This window comes from Pleurodeles waltl, chromosome 3_1 (genome assembly GCF_031143425.1).
Source record: "Pleurodeles waltl isolate 20211129_DDA chromosome 3_1, aPleWal1.hap1.20221129, whole genome shotgun sequence".
NCBI lineage: Eukaryota > Metazoa > Chordata > Amphibia > Caudata > Salamandridae > Pleurodeles > Pleurodeles waltl.
The window spans coordinates 707,145,544-707,167,498 of record NC_090440.1 but is presented as its reverse complement, the minus strand read 5'-3'; the positions used below and the strand labels follow the sequence as shown (position 1 = coordinate 707,167,498).

Here is a 21,955-nt window from a genome sequence, read left to right as displayed (position 1 = left end):
GGAGCAGCCTGAAGGAAAGCTGTTAGTGGCTGCTTATAATCAGATTCTATTTTAAAGTACTTTAGGCTTTAAGTTAATAAACACTGAATTTATTAAGGAACGTTTTCAGTAACGCATTCAAAAACATTTAATTGTGTCACCAACATACCTACCTGACGAGGTGACAAGCACTCTATTTGCTACCTCTGATAGGAAAAGACTCTTCTGAAAAGACATTTTCTTTTTTGTGCAGGGTTTATCAGTCATATTTTTAGGCAATGCAATTGGATACTTGCTAAGCCCTGGTCAGACCGTCATTCTCTTTGAATCCAGAATTTAAACCTCATTGAGAGCATGAGACAGGCTCAACTCATAGAAAAAAAGAGGCTATGGTAAAGAGAAACTGGATGATCTTGGCTCTGCACACATTGAGATGGCAAAGTAGGGGTTAAAAGAGGTATAAAGCATAGAGGGTTTCAAGAAGGATATTCTTCCCTTAAGGAGGTGCATGAGAAAGTTTCAAAGGGATGACTGACTCACAGTCAAGGTGTTGAATGTAAAAAGGAACAATGTGCTTAGGCCTGGAGTAACTGCAATGGACTTGTCTAACTGCAACAGAAAATTTAAAATAATGGAAAGAAGACACGAAACAATATGCTGAATAGAAAGGCAACTAAAGAAAGGTAAAAAGGATAGAGAAAAAAGGAAAGCAGGGGGGCAGAAAGAAAGAAGGCATGAATAAATAAAGGCATAAAAAAAGTGAAAAGATTAATAGAAAGCAGAGAGGACAGTAAAAGGATACCATAGGCCAGAGAAACAACAAACAGAATACAAATAACAAGGATGGACATTAGAAACAGAAGTGCTACGAGAGGACAGAGTTGGGGAAACACATGAACAGAGAAACAACCACCAGGGTATAGCAGGATAGAAAGAGGACACGGCTGTATAGATGCGAAAATGCAGTGAGGAACCTAGAGGCCACAAATAGAGCAGTGGAGGGATGGGACCAGCTATGGAAGGAAGCTGAGGAAAGATGATCAAACATAAGAGGAATATTTGAGATAGGTGAGGACTCACGGCTTGCAGGGTATTTCTTGCAAGGGTCAGTTTCTCTTCACAGCTCAGTGCACCATTCTGGATTTTGTTTGCGATCTGGAGCAGCAGCTCTAGCCTATTACAGAAGAGAGAGAGGTGAGCTACAGTCTGTAAAAGATAAAAAGAGAAGTGCAAAGCTCCTCAAAAAACCTACTGACCTTTCCACGGCTGGGCGCAGCGCCTTCTCTCGCTCCAACATCTCCACAATCAGCATGGCCCACTCCTCTTCGACATCATTAGGATGGCAGCCTGGGGGCAGCTTAAGGCGACCGAATTCAATCCAGACCTACAAATAAGAACAGTATCATAGGCATCAGCAATCCAGAGAGCTGCAAGAGGCTGTTTTTGTTCCTAGCGCCTTTTAGGTATTAACATGGAAATCACAAAAGGGTTTCATCACCTTTTGCATCTAAAGCAACAAAACAGAAAGAAGAAAATGAGGCTCTCTTCCGGTCCTCATCGCCTTTAGCAGGTCTTGAGATGCAAACTTAGAAGCCACCATGGGCCATCACTCCCTCAAACCTCTCCCTCTCCTAGAAGAAACTAATCCAGTATTAGGGTCATTATCATCCCAAGCATCTCTAAATCACTGAACCAGAAATTAAGCAAGATCATAAAAGCCTAAAGCACCAAAAAGTTGTCAACTAAGACATTACCAGAAGAAGTTATCACCCGAAGCACCACCAATGTGTCCCTAGGATCTCAGAGACACCAGTGGCAACACAGAAACCCTCAGGTACTTTGAGGCATCAAACAAAATCGCCAAATAGCATTATTTACAGGGCAGTTGTGTGTGTCATTCCAGAAACCACCAAAGGTCTTCACATTCCAGTGGACATCCGACAATGACCCAGAAACCACGCAAACTTGATGAAGTGTAGAGTAGAGGCTGTATCTTCATAACAGTCTCTAAGGCACCAATCCACAAACTATGAGAGGTATTCATCACCTCAAAGATATCTTAGGCGCCAGCTCAGAAACCATTCAAGATAAACAAAAGATGTTCAGAGGACCTTCAAGGTGTCAACCCAAAATCTTAATAGGCTTCATCAACTGGAAGACCTCCGAGGAGACAAGTCAGAAATCACTTTGTTGTCCTGAGGACATCGGGTCACACAGGCTTTCCCAATTAAATGTATGTTTTAAATATTTATCTTTCAATCGATCAATATAATCCCTGAAATGCACTTTAAACACTAACAATCACTGAAATGGCCAAATTATGGTGGTTGACACCATCTCCATTCTAACACACCACAAATTTCTGGTAATTTCCAGTGAAGTTAGTTGTTGATGTGTTACGGTTCAGTAAGCCTATGATTACATAATTCCATTTGATGGTTTTTTCGTCACTGATGTACAGTGCCATTAAAAGACACTTTCCTATTTATAAAACTAATTTCATCTAATATTGCAACAATCCAGCAAGAAATACAACTGACTCCAATTTCATGCAGGACAAGACCAAACTACTCAGAAAATATCATCAGAGGATAACGTGCATGTTATGAAAAACCTAGAATTGCTTGCTAAAGCACCACCATGCTGTCTAACAGCTATATGAAGCCATACTAATGGCAGCCTATGCGCCGAACAAAAAACAGCATGAAAAAGCAGCACTAAACAAGCTTGTCAAAAAAAGCTGATAGAAGCAAAGAAACAACTGGTGCAAAAAGGTTTTAAATTAACCATTAACTAAGGAGGCAAAGCCCAGTGCTCATGGTCTGAGCTTCACAGGGTTAAACAGATACTTTCACAGTACAGCCCAGGGGCATGATCCTGCTGCTTGCTGATTTAATGTCCCCTTGAAAGGCTCCTATGTATCTTAACTCAATGATCCTCCTTGATAATGTATTGGGAGGGGAATGGTTCAAGAATGGAATCCACATACATCTGCCTCTTCTCCAGTTTAGCGGATTTTAACATCTAATTCTTACTTACCTCCAATAATTTATATAACTTCTCGATCCAACCCTTTTCTTCTTCCTTTGAAGGTATTTCAGTTTCTTTAAAGTGTACATACTGATTATAAAGTGCCTAGAAGAGAAGACACATTTATCAAGGCTCAAAAGTCAAGGACACAGTGGAGCACACAATGTCTTGCTCAGCACACAACATATGCACTTACTACGGCAAGCTTACACACAATGACATTCCATGTCAAAAGCGTACCAACATGTATCGTCAACACTAGTCACATCAAGAAATTACTCACACCACTGAGCAAATAAAATACTTGGGATTAGAAATTGCACCCAGATTTAAGGATCTGTTTAAAGAGATTTTCCAGAAAGACTTACATAAAATTTCGGTCTGGTTTGAAAGATGGAAAAAGCTAAACCTAAAGTGATTAGTCTTCACATGTATTCCCCCTTCCTATTTTATAAAGGTCCACTTGAGGTTTAATTAAGTGACATGGGAATCAAAACAATGACATACAGACCTGATATTATTAATTTGTCCATAATTATGGGGACACCCTTCCCTGTGTGAAACTCCTATTTCTGAGCAGCTGCTGTGAGAAGATAGCATTTGTTTATGGACTCTCTCAGTAGGGCGAGAGCACATTACTAGGCGGTTCTCATATATCCTACGGAATAAAGCATTTTCGGGGAGCAACCATGCCCAATATATTGAAGAAACTTAGAAGAAAGGTGCTAGTTTATGCTCGGAGGGGATCATGAGATGTACAAGGCTTGCAAGAGCAGGCAAGATCTTGCTTGTTCGAACTATATCCCCGCCCCACACAGCCCACTGCAACATACATTTAAGTTCCACTACAAGGAAGACTACATTCTTAGATATTCATGCAACAGCAGACATAATTAACAAGAGAGTACTTGGAGACTTGAAGGGGCTATCCAATCTACACATGAATCTATTTAGAGAGATTAAATGCTGTTGGGCCCTCAACACATAACCCACCAAATACCCCTGAGTGGGACAGAGAATCTCCCTGTCTAAGATTGTGATTGGAATCTCTATTGCATTATTCTACTCTTTGCAGGATGAAGTAAATGGTTAATCAACAATAGCCGAAGTAAGCAGTAGGAAAACTGAATACGACATATCAAATGGAGCATTGAAGATAGAACATCTAATTTTTGCATTGTTTTTTTTTTAGCACAATTTAATGAACAAGAAAGCTTCTGTCACCTAAAGATTAAATTACTTAGCATATTCAAACAAAATGTAACCAGTGTAAATTAAGTTCTTATTTTAGATGAAATAGGGTCTCAGCATTACTTCTTATAAATGCAGCATATATGTTACAGAAATAGTCCTGAACATAGCTGTTTATAAAGAGCTCCAAAACATGGGGTAATATTGATCTAACAAATGTGTATTGGATAATGTATGATAATGTATAGTTGACGGGTGTAGTCCATGAATGGATGTTCCTATTATTATTTTGATACTGTAACAGTGGTGACAATGTAGAGCATAAGAAAAAGGAGAGACTGGAGATTTCCAACATACGAGCCCATCCTAACATGCCTAACCCAAGCAGCCTTAGCCTGGCCACCTGCTCCACCACTCCAACGGACCTACCCTCATCCTCAAATCTGCCCCTCTGCCCCGCCGGGATATGGGTCCCTCAGCACTGCTCCTCTACTTTTAGATGATCCCTCAAATCATTAGCCCTGCTCCAAGGGACAGGCTTCACAAATGCACTGCACTCTGCTGACTCAAATCATGGCGTGGCAGTGCCACCCTCCTACACTCAGAGGGATGCTCCTTCACCGCATCAAAACTGCATTTTCCAGAATTAAGGTTCTGGGCTCAGCAGCCACCAGCATCCCAACCACTATACACATGCAGTGCAGTTTAAAAACGTTTGTCATGTTTCCAACCACATATTCCAATGTGCAGACATGATCTAGGCAGAAAAAAAGGAAATCTTTTAGTTTCATTGTTTAGATAGGGGACCGGGAAAAAAAGTGCTGCAAGCTAGTATGTGTCACAGACAACCCCTTTTACAGTACCTTTGTCTTTAACTTTCGTTATGCAGGTAAATTATTAGTGTATTGCATTGGCTCTGACAGGGAAGCTCCTAGCTTTGCTGGGGATGGGGGTAGGGTTCCTTATGCGTAAATTAGTTCTAAATGAACCTGGAAACAGAACTGAAGATCTGGGGCCAAATATTCGTCCTTTGACTTGGATGACAAGCCTGCTGACGTCTGCTCTTTTCTAAACTCATCCTAAAAATTCAAATTTAGCTTTGCTCTACTGTTCTCAGAAAGTGCCACATTTCCAAGCAGTTTCCTATGATGAGCCCCCAACTACCTCCAGCTCAAACCTCAAACTTACTTTTAACTCAATAGGGTTCTGTGGGAAGGATTTGTCAGACATCAGGATTGTGTGTTGTTTGATCCACCGAATGAGCGAATCAACTCTGTTCTGGTATTCCTGCCACCGGGTGTCCACTTCCTAGGGAAGAGTAAAGATTACAAAGTTTATTCACACAGGTCCGCCTAGTCACCAATAGAATGGAGTAAGGAAAGTCTGTAAAATTATCCTGATAAACACCACAAACCAAAGCAGTTTTAGGATTAGAACCAGAAAAGAGAAGACTGAGTTATTTCAACTGCTGATAACCAGGGAAATCCCATCGGAGTGTTGTATACTCACTGTGGCACTGATTCCCTCAGCTCCCTCTGGTACTTTGGGGAAGGCATCATAGATGGAGGACACATAAGTGATAACAGACTTCTCGTCGGGAGACGCCACATCCACATCTGGGGAAAATGGTATGAGTTAGGAAGAGAAGGAAAGTAATTGCTCCTTTAATACTCTGTGAACACCTCATCTTGGAGTATTTCAGGGAGGCAGTACATTTCAGCTGCAGTTGCACTACTGGCCTCCGTGGATCAGAGACTCTCTTACCTTCGGTGTCTAGCAGGCGGGTGACCCCCAGCCTTTCGGCGATTTCGAAGGCCTGCTCCAAATTCTCTTGGTTACTCTGCATCTCAACTCGTTCCATGTCCACTAGATCCGGTCTGCAAGAAAACAAATAGTATAAAAACTCCACAAGGCGAAACTGAAAGATTTATAGGGCACTGTTACACATACTAAATACACATTAACCAGGAACACAGGCTGCTGTTCATGACAGCATTTATAGAGACTACTGCTGACAACTTTAGGCACCTAAATACAAACACACACAGTGTAGGGACAAAATGCAAACAGCCTGAGACACACAAACACAAAGAGAGCAGTCACAAAAGGATACCAATGCACACAGAGAACAGTAACGGAGAGCTGACATCAAAGAGCACACAAAGCAGAGGCACAGAGTTTATTTAGTAGATGCCTAAATATACAGAGCAAGAGATAAACCATAGACACACAGATACAAAACATTGGAAACTCAACTACATAAAGAGTAGAGATTATGGTACTGACACCTACAGACACTAACATACAAACACAGAAGGGACTAGTGCTGACACACACACACACATACATATCAGGGGCAAGGTATGCAATTTGCGCTCAAACACAGCAAGGGTATAGAGCAGATGTCATCAGACAATCACACACACACAGGTCAGGCATACAGTGCCAGCAACAAAACACTCAAAGTGGAGGCCAGGGTGTGACTCAATTCAAAAGAGACAGAGTGCTGATATCCCTATATGCTCACATACACAGAAAGCAGGAACACAGTGCTGACATGGGCATAGGCCCACATACACAAAGAGCAGGGGCACTGTCCCATCATCAGAAAGTTCTCAACAACACACAGAAAAGAGACACTTGGCTGACACCCTCTGGCGCTTTTATATACACACAGAGATAAGACATATTGCTGAGAACCCCGGACACCCAAGCACACACACAGCAGGAACACAGTGATGACACTCTCAGAAACACACACAGGCACTATTATAAGCACTGTTTTACTGCACAGAAGGAACAAAATGCTGGTGCATCCACACACAGAAGGTACACAGTATTGGCACCTTCTTACAAAGCATACATGCAGTGCTGATGTCAATGCACATGACGGGTACACAGTGCTGATACCTTCGAGTACAGAAAGCACACAGTGCTGGCACATTCACACAGAGCAAGTGCACAATGCCGGCAGTCAAATGCAGCGGTCACACATTGCGTAGAGCCTCACAGACGCCCTGATGCAAGTACCTGTATCTGTGAATTATTGCATTGAACATTTTGCCATCATTCCAGCAAGAGGAGAAGTTAGTGCAACGGACTCCGGTGTAACCGGCCGTCATCTTCTGCGTCCACAGGAGCAGCTTCTCCTTGGCTGACATGTCGCCTGATTCTCCACTCACATAGATGTCGGAGATCTAGGGAGTAAGGTACAAGAGGATAGTAAGTTTGGCACACTGAAGAAAAGATGTCTGAGCTGGGAACTGAAGTCCTAGGCAGATTGTGACCGGCTCTGACATTTCCAACAGAGGATGGAACACATCATTTTCAGCATCTCAGCCACACTTCATTCTAACTCTCTTTACATATTCAACACATGTATAAACGAAGCAGTTCTCAGACCACAGCCTATGCAAGTGCTAGCTAAACTCTGCCCATTAGGTACTGAGGGAAAGCAGGGACAGCAGTTGAAGAGGAGTAGAGATGAATAAAAATATACATTGGTACGTTTTTCAAGCATTTTTCTGATACTGTCAAGGAGAGTTCCAGGGTATGAGTAATAGACGGGACCAGGCTGCTGACCAAACATTGCTCTGGCTGGACAATTTAAATGGTTCCTTTTGGTGCAAAGAATAAGACCAATATACACCCTTAACTTTTGGAGAATGGTTCCATGTCTCTTCTGTTAACATACGAAATCCCAAAGAAAACCTGAGAGTGACCGCCACTAATTCTACTAATGTTCTTACAGTATTTACTCCGCCTCTCTGTTGGGACTAAGATAACTCCTCCAGCACACAACAAATGTTTAACAATGAAGTAACAGCTTCTAACAGATTCGGAAGAGGGAACTGTAGATCTAGGAAAATGCCACTTCTTATCCTACTGTGTAAACTCCTACATTTTCAGGTTGGTGTGCTAGCACTTAACATATTAAGCCTCCATAACTTACACCACAGAGTCATCTCTTACAGGTGAATTGCTATCTTCACTCTTTCTAATGCACAAAGTTACTAAGGTGTTTCTGATATTCCCATGTTTAGGGTCTTGGTTGGCCAGATACCAGCAAAATTCATTTCATGGGCATACTTTACTAAAAACATTAGTGAGGTCCACAAAAAAGCTAGGGAGATCTTCAGCATATCTAAAGGAGCTATGTGATCGAGACACACTAAACAAAAACGCCAGTGCATCACAGTAAAATTGCAAAAACGCACTGAATTTTTCCGGAGTCCAAAATAACCAAGATCCTTGGCTCCATCTCCAGCAGTCCAGTGGCACCTCATTACCATTCAACCGCTCCGCCTCCACTTCAATCTCTTACTTCACCAAGACCCAATTAAGCGGCTACGCAATCTCAGGAGATCCTGCATACCACATCCAATGATTCCTTCTATCTCATTCCCAAAGAAGCAAATGCACCTTCACTTAGAGATACGAACACGACCCTTCAATCCCAATAGCCCAACTACTGACTTACTCGAGGAGAAGGTGGCTCATCTATACCAGGGGCCTGTGCCTTCTTGACTGCATGAAATTCTGCCCTCACTAGAACCCATCCACCCCGATTCTAGGGAGCCTGATGGCCTTGTGCTATGGCAGCTACCAACCTGGATCGGGAGGCATAAACCTGCCCCACCCTCAATGCTGTGGCACCCTACTTCTCACCACTAATGCTGTTGAGGCCTCACTCTCCTTGATTAGAGGAAACGGTGAGTCTTGACGCAATGGAAGTCTGCTCACCTCCATATCAGGGGGTATACAAACTCAGTCTGAGCATACAAACCAGCAACACTCAATCCAAAAATAACATAACACAGCCCTCCCATGTCATGGGGTCCTGCTACTGTTAGTATGGAAATGTGACCTACACCTCCATCCTCTCTCAAAGCAACCATGCTGATGTTGCAAACCTTGGAATCGTGGCCCCAGAAACCCTGAACCTGAGGCAATGCAGCAACCATCAGATCTGGTGGCCATACATTCCTTATGCTCAGAGGACCTTTGTACCGTTGATCCTAATGGCACCAATGCTCCCTAGCACCAGCAAAGAGACTGAATGAAAAAGAGCTGGCCTACTTTTCAAGGTGACCATTCCGCAATTCACAAAAGACAATTAAAATAATGGCAAAGATGAGGTATGAGAAAATCTTGATCTTTGAATGCCCAGAATGTTTCTGATGTCTTCTGAACGTCTTTAAATGTTCAGAAATGTTACCGTGAACAGCACATACAAAGCATAATCTCTTATCAGATCAGGGAGCGAGAATTACATGATAACTAGTATTTGCCCTTAGCACAGACTACAAAAACTGGGTTGTGAGAGGGCCTCTACCTATGCCCTTGGCATAAACACAATAACAGAATTCCTTTTGATGGAGCTTTGTAAAAGGGGGTGAGCTGTTTGGAGCAGGGATTTTTGGCAGTGGGTGTAGGACTCTAGTGAGGGATTCTCTGATAGGCTCTTGGCACTTTGTGGGGGTTTTAATAGAGGGCAAAGAACTTGGGATCTAGGTACTGGGCACTGAGGGTGGAGCCTATGAGAGAGCTCAGTCTTGGCACGGGCCCTCCGATGAGTGCAGCAGCTCTCCGTGGGCCTGGAGCCTTGGCTGTGAGAGGAAGAGTGTCTCGATGTGTGCAGGTCCCTGTGTATCAGGGTGGTGGCTCGGCAAGGGTCCCTGCGTATTCAAGTTCTATCTGTGAGTTTAGATGAAGGGTTTGGCACGGGTGTCTCTCTTGCTTGTTGGTTCGGAGAAAGAAGAATCAGCGATGTGTAGACAGGCGTAAACGGGAAATATGTGATCATCTGAAGGCTTTTCCACATTCGTGAGGTGTTTTTTCTAAATTGGTACAGAAATGGGAGAAGGGGCCATGTGTAGGCATGAGGAATGGATGTGTGCTCTGATGAAAGGGTTGGCACGTGTGTGGGTCCTGTGCGCTGAGACGAGAAGGGGGCCTGGGCACACATGAGTTACTGATGCAGGCTCTTCAAGGGGTTTGTGGTGGCCTGGGCTCTAGTATGGCGAAAGATAACATTAGATGCGAATGCAGCAAAGGGGAAATTGTTTTTTTGTAACCACACGGGAGTATGAAACAGCACAGTAGCAACAGAAGCGTCTGTGTGTGGATACCCCGCTTGTTACTGCAGTGACAGGGAAGGTGGTTCGTTGAGGACATGTTAGCACCTCCCCATAAACCACCACCAAACAAAGAGCGCTTGCCCTAGGGGAAGGCCTCCGACCTGGCTGAGGTGTGGTAGCTGGGGTTGTGTGAAGATGGGACAGACACTAGTGACATGAGAAGTGGCCCTGCCACACATGCCACCACCCTAGCACGCGAGGACGTAAATGCAATTATAAAAATAACGTGCACGCGGCAGGGGGGTGGAATGGGCATGGCGCCTCGAGTATGTACGCGCGGTGATGATACTGGACTTGGCTCAACAAGGATGTTAGTTTAACACTGTTCCGCAACACTGTCCCGCCGGCGGGCAACGGAGACCGCTCTTTGCGTTAGAGATCCTGCACTGCAATCAGAGAGCCACAGGAGGTTCATTTAACAGCTGAACGAGTGGGGTGAATCGGGAGATGGGGTGAGTGCGTTGAGCGCTTTGATGTGAATGCGACGGCAGAAAAGGAGCGTGGTTAATTCCACTGGGGCGTTCTGCGATGGGGATAATGCAGAATAACAGAACATTAAGTTAAGGAGAGTTTGACGGAGAGAAGGATAGAAACGGCACTGACCTTCGCCCTGCCAGACTCCGCAGGCCTCTCCAACTTCGCCTGCGCATCAGCAGCGAGCGGGAACCCCTCCTCGGCCGGCACAAGCGAGGCTGAGGCGTCGCTCCTGCTGCCAGAGGCCTTGGCTTCGTGCCGACCGCTGCCGTACCCGGAGGAGTGGCACCGAGGGCCTGGAGCCCGGACGCGCACAGCATGCTCCAGGGGCGACCCCCGCAGCGGCTTTTCGGAGTCCACCATGGGCGAGGGCGTGGACAGTTCAGACAGGGTCCCTTCCTCGGGCCACGGGCAGTTGTATGTGCCGCTGTCCACAGGGGCCCCGTCCGGGCTCGCACATCCCTCGCTGCCCGGCTCCCCGTGCAGGTGAGCCCCAGGCCCCGATGTCGTGCGCCGGAGGCCGGCGGCGGACGATGCTGCTGGGGCTGTGGGAGTCCTGCCGGGCCCGGTCCGGGACACGGGGCCGCTGTCGCTCTGTGCGCCCCCCGGGGCCGCGGTCCTGGCCCGGCGCCATGCATCCAGGGCTTCCGGGGAGCTGCTCTCTGCATGCCCAGCGCTGCCCAGCCCCCGAGACCAGTCCCTCCTCGGTAGCGGGCCTGGCTCTGCGGTCCTGCCCCCGCCGTCTTTCTCCGAAGCCTGTGACAGGCCGCCCTGGGAGCCTCCTGGGCCCGTGGTCCCCGGGCTCCTGGAAGAGGCACCCTGCACCTCCTCTGGTCCCGAGGCTGGGGAGCCGCACCTCGCCGCGGGTGCCACGGGTGGGTGGCTCTGAATGGGCAGGAGCACTGCCCGGCGGTTGGCCGAGCCAGTCCTTTCAAACTCCACCAGCTTGCTGAAGGCCTTCTGGCGGCCCTGCTCGGCCGGGTTGTCGCGGATGTGCGCGATCACGGTGGTGCCGTTGGCACCGCAATCCTGCAAACTGGCAATGTCTGACCAGAAGCGGGCTGTCTGTACCTGCCCACCACTGACCTCCTTCACGTGCACCACTTGCCCTGGTTCGGCCTCAGCGGGCACCAGGCGGGCATGGATCACCTCTGCCAGCTTCACTGGGCTGACTTTTAGCTTCTTGGGCAGTCCACATTCCTCGGGGTTGCCAGTCTCGAGGGAGGAGACGTCTGTGCCTGCCTCAGGCACGTCCCTCTTCTTGCCCCGGCGCTTCCTCTTAAGTCGCTGCCAGGGCCTTGGGGAGGCAGGGTCCGGGTGGGCTCCGGGCACCGAGTCCCGCGGCTCCTTTACACAGCTCATGACATTACCCATGTCTGAGGCTGCGGTGCTGTCCCGTCGGCAGGTGGCGGGCACGTGTACTCACTGCATATCTCCGCGCCGGGGGCAGGGACACTGGACAGCCTCCAGAGAGCAGCGGAGTGGCACCACCCGAGAGCCAGCTCCAGCGCAGACAGCCATCTTGAAGCACCGGAACAGCACCAGCCCTGGCTCTCACGGGCACCGCACCAGCTACAGCAACGAAGCCGCGTCTGCCTGGTTCAAAGAGCCATCTTCCACCTCTGGAGCAGCAGCCGCCATGCGCAGCACCCCGTCACAGCACGGAGTGGGATCCGCCGGAGCATCTCATCGCCTGAGCCCCTCAGCATCACCGGCTCAGCATCCGTCTGCAGCAAGCGCAGGACCAGAAAGCTCTGGCGGAGCCGATAGGCTGCAGCCTCACTCCAGCCTGATGTCACCGGCAGCATCCTCGGAGAGGCAGACGGGGATAATGAGGTAGAAATAAAGGAGGAGGGGCCGGTGGGAGGCAGCGGGGAGGGGTGTGTGTGGATGGAGAGAGGGGGTTTCATGGCTGCTCGAGGTAACGACGACACGATAGGTTTCGGAAGAAGAGAGGGTGTGGTCTAGAAGGGGCGGGGGAGGGTGGAAGGCAGGTATGGGAGGAGAGCCCTTTTGGGGATTTCTCCATTGTATTTTGGGATAATGCGAGAGCAGTACAGTAGCAGGGGCGTGGAGAAAGGTAAGGGATGGACCGAGAGGTACACGAGGACACTGATGAAGAAGAGGGAGTGGGGCACAAGAGGAGGAGGGGAATTTAAGGAGGTTAGAAGGAGGCAGTAAAGGGAGACGAGGGACATGGGTGAGGCGAAGGAGGAAGAAGGACTGCAGGAAGTGGACGCCGGAAATTGGACTACAAGGGAATACATGGAGGGAAAAGGTGAGTGAGTTTGAAAGTGTGAGGAAAACCAGACGGGAGGAAAGGAAAACGACGAGTGCGGGAGGCATGAGGTTGGAGAGAGACAGAAAAAGGATGAAAGAAGAAGAGGCGAACAGAGTGGCAGGGGGATGAAGGAAGAATAGGGAAACAACAAAAGGGTACCAAGGATGCGGATTGAACGATCGCGGGACCAACGGGGACAGTTTACGCAACCAGTGCAAATCGAATGGCCTGGCGGCGAGGGGGAGCCTGGTGCACTGCTACATTTACAAAGAATGTGAGTGCCGGTGCCCAAAGCGCTACTCAGACGCCCGTGGCCAGTGCAAGTAAACGTTGGTGCACCGAATACCACGTCTCCGCAGTCATGAGCCCACCCCAGGCCTCCTAATCCCCCTACAGGCACCCCCTTGTCCCTTTATCTCACTCTTGCAGCTTCTTCCCCATCCTTTCCGTTTTGTGTTTTTTCCCTTCGCTGCTCTCGGGAAGCTGTCTGCAGAGGAAAAGCGAGTGCCGGTGGCACCCTATGTTCCTAGACGTCGACCGGTGATAGGCCTCTCTGTGCTTTGAGATGTAAATCGCGTAGCAGGACATTAAGGGGTTGGCAGAATTGATCCCACCAGAGGCCCATGTGTCAAAAAGACGCTGAACCTTAGGCCAGCTCCACACACTGCACACCTGTGCCAGTTCCCTCAATTTCAGTTAATGTCAGTCTTCACCATCTACCTTGGCCAGGTCCTCATACAGAGCACCACCGGCAGCTATGCCCACTGCCCACAGCGTTCAGCTTCATACACCACCCATCAATGCCCACTCCTCGCACGACGGCCAGACTCTAACACTGACAACTACCCCTGCCACAGTCGACACCAGCTCCGCTCAATGCCACTTTACCATCTCCTAACCCCTGCCCACCGATGGATGCTCAGGACCCTGCTCACGTGTCTGCTCCTCACACCACATACCAGTGCCCCCCTCCGGACACCAGTGCCAGCTCCAAGTGGGCGCAAGATCACAACGAACTGTATTCCAAGACTTTAGGTGAGAGAGGAGGGGGCAGTCGCTAGTCTGAGAAAGCGAGCCAGAGAGGGGCCAGTTTCTGGAAGAGAGAAAACTGCAAATAGGACAGATTATGCGCCTGAGGGTGGGGTCCGCGTGTGAGCTGGAACTCGGGAGGGGGCGGGGATCCGACATGGCAGAGCCAGCTTCTCACTCTTTCTACCAACGCCAGCTCCTCACCCTGGCTACCGGTACTTCAGGTCATCACGGTATCTGCCACCCCCTTCTCCTTGCACTACCCGTCAGCGGGAATTCGCCCATCCCTGAGGAGGATACAGAAACACTCCGGTCAAGCACCTTAACATTTGTGAGTAACTGTATAGCTCTTGACCGAAGTGTACCACGTACTGGAATGGGCTCTGCAGCAGTACAAGGCCGCCATAGTGCAAATGTTAAATCCAAGAAGTAAAGAGTTGAGCCAGCCACTTGTAGGTCAAAGGACAACCACTCTGAAAAAGTCATGCCTCAGGTAAGTACCTTCCCTTGGGTGGAATCACAGTCTAGGCAAAAGAATCTTCAGTATCACAGCAAAGCGTAGGTGGTACCTTGAATATAACCCTAACATATAACCCGAACACAACCAGCGGTGAACATGTAGTTCAGCACTCACGACTGGGGGCGGTGAAGGCTGAATGAACCATGATTGGAGGGAGCTCAACAGACGTAAATGAGGTCATACAAACTAGTGAAATGCCACAATGGACATCAGGAGCAGAGTATAACAAGCATTTGCAAAGCAATGGGTCTCGCAACTGCTTGAGTTAGAGCTACTGGTGGTGTAAATTATTAACTGGACTTTTTTTGCCACACAAATTGTTCAGCCCTGCCTCATTATTCAGTCTTTTCCTGACACATAATTCCAGTGGCCCTGCATATAACTAAATCACTTCCATTTACCTTCTTCCTCTAGCTGTAGCCCAAAATCACAATGTTGGCATTTAAATCTGCCATACAAATTCAAATAGAACAATACTTTCCCCACTCCATCATCAGAGTTGCTGGCTGGCTAACACAATTCCCCCAAAAAGACACAAGATAGCCATGGAGGAGTAAAGAGAACAATAAACGAGATGGGTCACACAAGCATATCAAGCGTGTTCAAACAGTCATAGTGTAATAAGGATGTTAACTTGGCCTGAATCATAGTCATAATTGCAATAAGGAGAGATTAGTAAAACATATTCAATTATTATGTAAACCCAATAAAAACCTTTATCAGAAATACACTTTTGGCATTAGACTGTAATGCTCAGAACAGCCCGTAGAGAACACCACAATGAAAATTGCATTTGTAAGAAACATGGTCATGTAACCATATAGTTAGCCCCCGGAGGTCATAACCACATAAAAACAGAATGGCAGAATGTAATGCAGTGCAACCACATATTTAGCCCTGAGAGGGTGTAGTGCCTTACACAAGTCAGGCCTAGCAAGCCTACTGCAATACTAATGCCCTTGGAACACGAAGCACTCCCAGCTATAAAACAAAAGGTCTAGTTATAAGAGAGCTTAAAAAAAACTGACTGGTGGGAGGGGTTATTATTTTAAGGTCCCCACTAACAGTGTGAGGACCCAAAGATGACCTATACAGAAAGAGTGTGTCAGGCTGAACGCTTTGGTGTTGGTCCCAATGTCCGAGGACCACCACAGGGTCAAATGTTCTCAAGTGCAGTGAATATTGTAGTATCGGAGAGCCGCTTTGCTATTTTTGTGTTTTTTAATAAAGCATTTATCAATTAAAAGTGTTTTGGGGAAAGCTAAGGAGCACAAAGGAGAGAGCCAAAAGAAATAACTCTGATTAGGTAACGGTGTGAACACTTTGACCAGCGCTCCAGTACCGCAGATGGAGTTGGCACTGTTGGCGCTCTGAGGGCCATGGCTGCCAGGTGGAAGGAAGGGGAGAGACAAAAGAAAAAAAATAGTTTGACCACTATGAAGCATATCGGCAATCATGTAATTACCAATGTAACACGGTAACAAAACCACCCCAATTTGGGACAAATGTAAAGCATTTACCAATGACATCACAGGATTTTTGAAAGGCAAGCCCACAAATGAGTGAAAGTGATGGGCATGAGATGAGCGTGGTTAAAAGCCCACAGATTGATGACAAAAAGTCAGAAAAAATAAAACAAAAGTGAACATGAAAGTAATAATAAACAGAACATAAATATAACACAAAAAAACAAATGCGGTCCAAACGGCGTGTGGTCAATGAACAGTCTTATTACAGTTTCCAAACAGATTCCAGAAGTTCCTGGATTCAATCCTGAAGAAAGGATACGAGGCTGTGTCACTCCTTATTGGTGTTTAGCCTCTTCACAATAAAATTACAAAGCATTATCCATTTGTTCTCCTATGTTTTCAGGATAAGGGTCATGTCACCTCCTCTTTATGATGTCAGTGCCACATCAAGTACTTGCCATTTAATGTCATTGGATGAATAGCTTGCCTCAATGAAATGAATTACTATTGGTGCTGAGGTTACTTCACACCGAATCCTGCTCCTGGGTTGGTCAACACGAGGCCTGACTTGCTCATCACCCATGCTAATGGTCCCATTAACATCATCTTTAATGCTATAGCCTGGTCTACATCACTTGTTAAAAAAAAAAAAAAAGCATGCACCCAAGTACAAACTTATGAAGAAATGTAAACAAGAACACTCAACACAGGGAAACAGTCTTTGCTATTACCCACATCATGCCAGCCAAGATGCAACCTTACTGAGCCTGCATGCAGCCTGGCATGCCTCCTAAGACAAGGCTCTGTGAAACACACCTCAGAAAAGACTGCCGTATGACTCACTGCCTTACAGACAGCAAGCATGTGGTGTTGGGACTGGAAACTGAGGCAGCTGGTACACAAAAACCCTGTTCCTACCTGGAAATGGAGGATGATGGTCCAGATGAGCCCCAGGGTAAGCTTTGGATTTCCATCTGTGATGTCATCATTTCGGATGTTCACCAATTTCACCTGAAAAGAAGCAATAGAAGTCTGAGGCAGGTGCATCACCCAATAGGTCCTCACCCTAATGCTTGAACTAGGTGCATGTCTCTAGCAACCGAATTTCCATTTAATGAGACAGTGCTGCCTCATGGTGCTCTGAGGATTCAGCAAATGCATGCTGGTGTCTAAATAAACACAGGCAAACTCCTCGTGCCACTGCATCTCCAAATGTTCACTTGACAGATCCACCAACTGCTCGTACCATAGCTTATTCTGCAATTTTTCCAAAATGGCACATCATAGCTCCTCCACTCATCCGCTCAGACGGAACCTCTGTCTGCATTCTCTCCAATACTTCGAACAATAGCTCCTCCACAGTTCACAAAAAAATCCCCCACTAGCTGTCTCTGTTTCCACTCTTACTGCAGTTTTCTCATGAATCCAGGCTGCTGCCTCAGCGTTTTTGGAGGTACTCACCTGCCGCTGCTTCAAGAAGTCTAGAGCGATCTGGACATTCTGCAGCCTGTGAAACCGCATCCGGCCCTTCTCTCGCGGCTGCAAAAAACAAGGTCTGGTGTTTAAGTAGGAAGGAAGATTCTGGGTGTTAGCAAGGGTTGCGAGGTGAGTGCTGAGTGAGGATTCTGCACACACAGTGTAGCCGTGATACTAGAGGCTTTCCTGAAGCACTGGATGCTTCTGACCGAACAAAGATTTCCAAGCACTAGTTCATGACGTGTCACGGCTCAACTTCCGGGACATACCCGAAACCGCTTACTAGACTGGCTTTAAAAAATACCCACAAAACACACCCCAATCCTCATCCTTTGGCTAAAGCAACACCACTAAAACTCACAAGAGGCAGAGTTTTTATTGCTTCCAAATCAGTCATGTAGTGTCCCTCAAGAACAAGTTGTGAGAAATTGAAAGGCAAACACACTTTGCTTTCTTCTTAAGTACATTACCTGAACTAGACTTCAAACATACGTAGTCTCTACAATGCAAGATGTTAAGAGTACCCCAAGTCCATTTCACATAGGCCGGATACCAGACAAACTGAAAAAGCCATTTCATTTCACTCAATACCCCAGGCTCATGAGAAAACGAAACACTCAAATGCTCCCTGGCATTAGACATGTTAGAGTCTTCAAACACAAAGAGATCATATTCCCACCATCTGGAAATCCAGAATTTAGACTGCAACAGTTCGAATGAAACCCACAGAGCATACCAAGGAATACAGAATGATTTCTGAACTTAATAGAAAACACCTAAGTATCAATCATATTGATAAGGAAATATACTGAAGAACTCCTGCAAAGAACCTAACACTTACTCATGGGTCATCTATGGTTTACTTAAGGCCTATCTGTAGCGTTTAGAGAACAGAGCTCCTCCTCGCTAGACAGAGGCTACCACAGCACATGGCTCGCTGATACCTAGAATGCGTCTTCAGCTATAGCTCGCTCCATGCTATAATGCAGTCTAGAAAACATGACTCGTTTTAAGTGGGACTGGATAGCTGCCACAAAACATAGCTCACTATTAGCTAGACTGCACCACGTACAGAGAACGTGGCTTGCTCCAAGGTAACCTTGACACCCTTCAAAGAACGTTATAGACGTGGCTGGTTATAGACTACACAGCATACTCTCAAAGAATAAGCCACGCTCAAGGCTACATAACACAGTCTACCAAGACTAATGATATATAGCCTACACAGCAGAACAGTCACAGAACAAAGTTCTATTCAGGCTAGATTGCACAGCCTTCACAGTACATAATTTGTCGCAGACTAGACAGCACAGCCTTCAAAAAATAATCCACAATCAAGCAAACACTGCATAGCCTACAAAGGTCAAGGATACTCCTAGCCTACACCGCAGAGCAGTCACAGATCCCAGGCTAGACTGCACAGCTTTCACAGTACATAATTTGTTACAGACTAGAGAGCAGATCTTCAAGGAATAAGCACTGCCCTAGGCTAGATTGCACAGCCTCCAAAGAACAAGGCTCGCTTGAGGCTATCTTGCTCACTCTCCAAACAATGTGTCTTGTTACATGCCAGGCTACCCTACATAACTGCCACACAGCACGGCTCACTTTCACCTAGATTGCAAACCCACAGGAGAACACAGCTTTCTACCGGCTACACTGGACTCAGTCTATGAAACGTGGCTCACTTCTGGCTAATCTGCACCTGCTCGGCTGGTTACTGCCAATACTGCAACAGTCAGACAATTAGCCAAAGCAGGTTAGACTGTAAAACTTCCAAAGTTATGGCTCACTCCAGACTGCACCAAACAACCTTAAACAAGATCTTCTTCAGGTCAAACTGAAAACCCTCCAAAGAACATGGCTACAGATGAGACTGCACCCACAGAACATTGTTCCCATCATGCAAACTGCAAAACCTTCACAAAACGTCGAGTATTACTGGCTAGAATGAAAGTAAGACTGCATAGCCTGCAAAGAATAAGGCATTTTCCAGACTCCGCTGTACAGCCCCTGGAGAGCACGACTCCCATCAACCTACACTGCTAGCCTCAGCAAAACAGCTTGCTACAGTCCAGCTTGGAGAGTCTAAGAACATGGCTGGTTACAGTCTACGCTGCAGTTTTTACAGCCTACTGTTCACTACATACTGGACTGTAAAACGCCCATAAGCGTGGTTCATTCCTGCATTATTCAGTACAACCTTGAAGAGGGCTTGCACCAGAACAGACTGAACAGACACTAAACACTAACTGTCCTAGACCAGAATGTGCAAACTATCTCCCCAATAAATGTTGTTACAAGAAAAAAAATTCACTTCTAGAGAACATGGCGTGTTTCAGACTCAAATGCACTGGCCACCAGACATGGCTCGCTCCAGGCTAGACTTCACTGCTTCCAGAGAACATGGCTCACTACAAGCTGAGCTATACTGCAACAAAAGACCACAGCTTGGTTTAGACTACAATGATCCACTCCTGGTGAGGCTGAAGGTTGTACAATACACGATAAGGTACAGGCTAAAGTGCACCACATCAGCTGAACATTTACTCCCCCATGTGGGCCTTCAAACGAGATTCACATTATTTTCAAAAACTTACCCTACACAGAAATATAGATAATATCCAAAGTTAGGATTCACACGGTTGTAACATGATCTCATCTTAAACTATCTTTCACACACACTCTAGCAAAAACTGAGCTTATGGTAGACTCCAGACAGGCTCAGTCAATATCTCACCCTTGGCTCTAGAGGGAGCATAACTATATCTCTAGTTTAGACTAGGCTTCAGAAAAATTCCAGAATTGGCCCAATTACATACAGAGTGTACCCAAACACAAACAATATCTCACTTTAGGATGACATTTAAAAATACTTCAACAATGTTGCTAATGAGACTAGCCTCTAGGCTGGGCTTGGCCAATACCTCAGTTTAGGTTTAACATTCATCAGTCCTCAATAGTCTCTCTGAGACTAGCCTTAGGGTGGACTCTTAATATCTCTAATTAGGTTTGCTTTCAGATAGACTCCAACTATATCTCAGTTTGAACTAGTAATCAGAGAGACACCAGCAATATCTCAGCTTAGACTAGCCAAACACAATACTTTAGCCTGGATTAGGCATAGGAGAGACTCCAGCAATACTTCACTTTAAGTTAGATCATAGATGCCCTTCAAGAATATCTGATATTCCCAAGAATCTCACGCCGGTCATAAAGGTTTGGCGGCCACCAGTGGCCATATCATCACAGTTTAGACTTACAGCACTTTGAGATCCAAATGATAATATATAAAATGTAAGGATTTGTCTAACCTCAATCAAGTCATCAGTTCGGTGATACTTCAGTACAGAGAAAACTTCTTCCCCAATAATCTATAGGAAACTGAATATCATAGATGCATTTACGCAAAACAGGATGTTTATGGCCCTTGCTTCTTGTGATCTCCATTAAGGCCCAGTCTGTAGAGCAAACGCCCCTGCCCTCTTCATACAGGTAGCCTGCCCAAAGTGTGGTTAGCGTTCATAAGGTTCTAGATCTAGCAGGCATTATTAACACACAAGCCTTCCATCCTCATGCAGTGAATTGTTAGCAAACACCCTAACAACTCCTGGGAAAGCACTGCTCAAATGATGAACTCTCAATAAATGTTAGGTGACCGACCTGGACAGACAGCAACATGTACCAAGATGTCTGCAGATCCCACGCGAGGAGGGCCCCTGCTCACCTTAGGTGTAAGCACACAGGTTCCTGTTTTTACTAGGTGTAAGCACACACATTTCTCCTCTTCTCAGCTGTAAGAACAGGGATCTCTACTCTCAATTGCGAGTGCACAAATGCCAACTTTGCGTAGTTATGACCACACACATTTCTTCCCTTCAGAAATATTAAAAAGTTAAATAGTTTCCCTGTCCTCTCACGGACGTATCACCTCCCAACAGCAGCGTGTTTCCATGCCAGGCAAGTGGTATCGCTTACAGTGCAAAGCTCCAACATTGTGAGGCTTGGTCAGATAATCCAGGAAACAGATCAGTATTAAGGAGAATGACGAATGAGTTTTTATGTTAAGATATTATATCTGAAGCAGCATCCTAGAGCAAATTTGTGTTCATTATATGAGCACATGGGTCCCTGAGTGACTGCCTCTAATGGCGAATGACGTCTATGTCGCCACATGCCTACATGAGTTTCTGTCTCTCTCTGCAAGTACCTGCATGAGTGTTTGCCTAGGGCGGCAAATGTCTGTGTGTCTGCCTCTGTCAGCACTTGCCTCCTGGAAGCAGAAGGCTAGCACAAGGACTGGATTAGCAAAAGCCTCACAATGTGGTGCTTAGAACCCAACCCAACCTACAACAATGTCATCATC

The 21,955-nt window shown here is 46.5% G+C and overlaps 1 protein-coding gene across 3 annotated transcripts in view; it reads right to left on the bottom strand.

Annotated features, from left to right (window-relative positions):
• MACF1 (microtubule actin crosslinking factor 1) overlaps window positions 1–21,955 on the bottom strand; it is a 1,225,213-nt gene that overhangs the window by 975,641 nt on the left and 227,617 nt on the right. For all 3 annotated transcript variants that reach the window (XM_069223412.1, XM_069223414.1, XM_069223413.1), the window contains 9 exons: window positions 17,575–17,652; window positions 17,032–17,124; window positions 7,231–7,397; window positions 5,965–6,077; window positions 5,710–5,816; window positions 5,389–5,508; window positions 3,019–3,114; window positions 1,236–1,363; window positions 1,060–1,153 (listed from right to left, as the gene is read on the bottom strand). In XM_069223412.1, coding sequence (XP_069079513.1) covers window positions 1,060–1,153; window positions 1,236–1,363; window positions 3,019–3,114; window positions 5,389–5,508; window positions 5,710–5,816; window positions 5,965–6,077; window positions 7,231–7,397; window positions 17,032–17,124; window positions 17,575–17,652 — 996 coding nt within the window. The remainder of the gene's footprint in view (window positions 1–1,059; window positions 1,154–1,235; window positions 1,364–3,018; window positions 3,115–5,388; window positions 5,509–5,709; window positions 5,817–5,964; window positions 6,078–7,230; window positions 7,398–17,031; window positions 17,125–17,574; window positions 17,653–21,955) is intronic.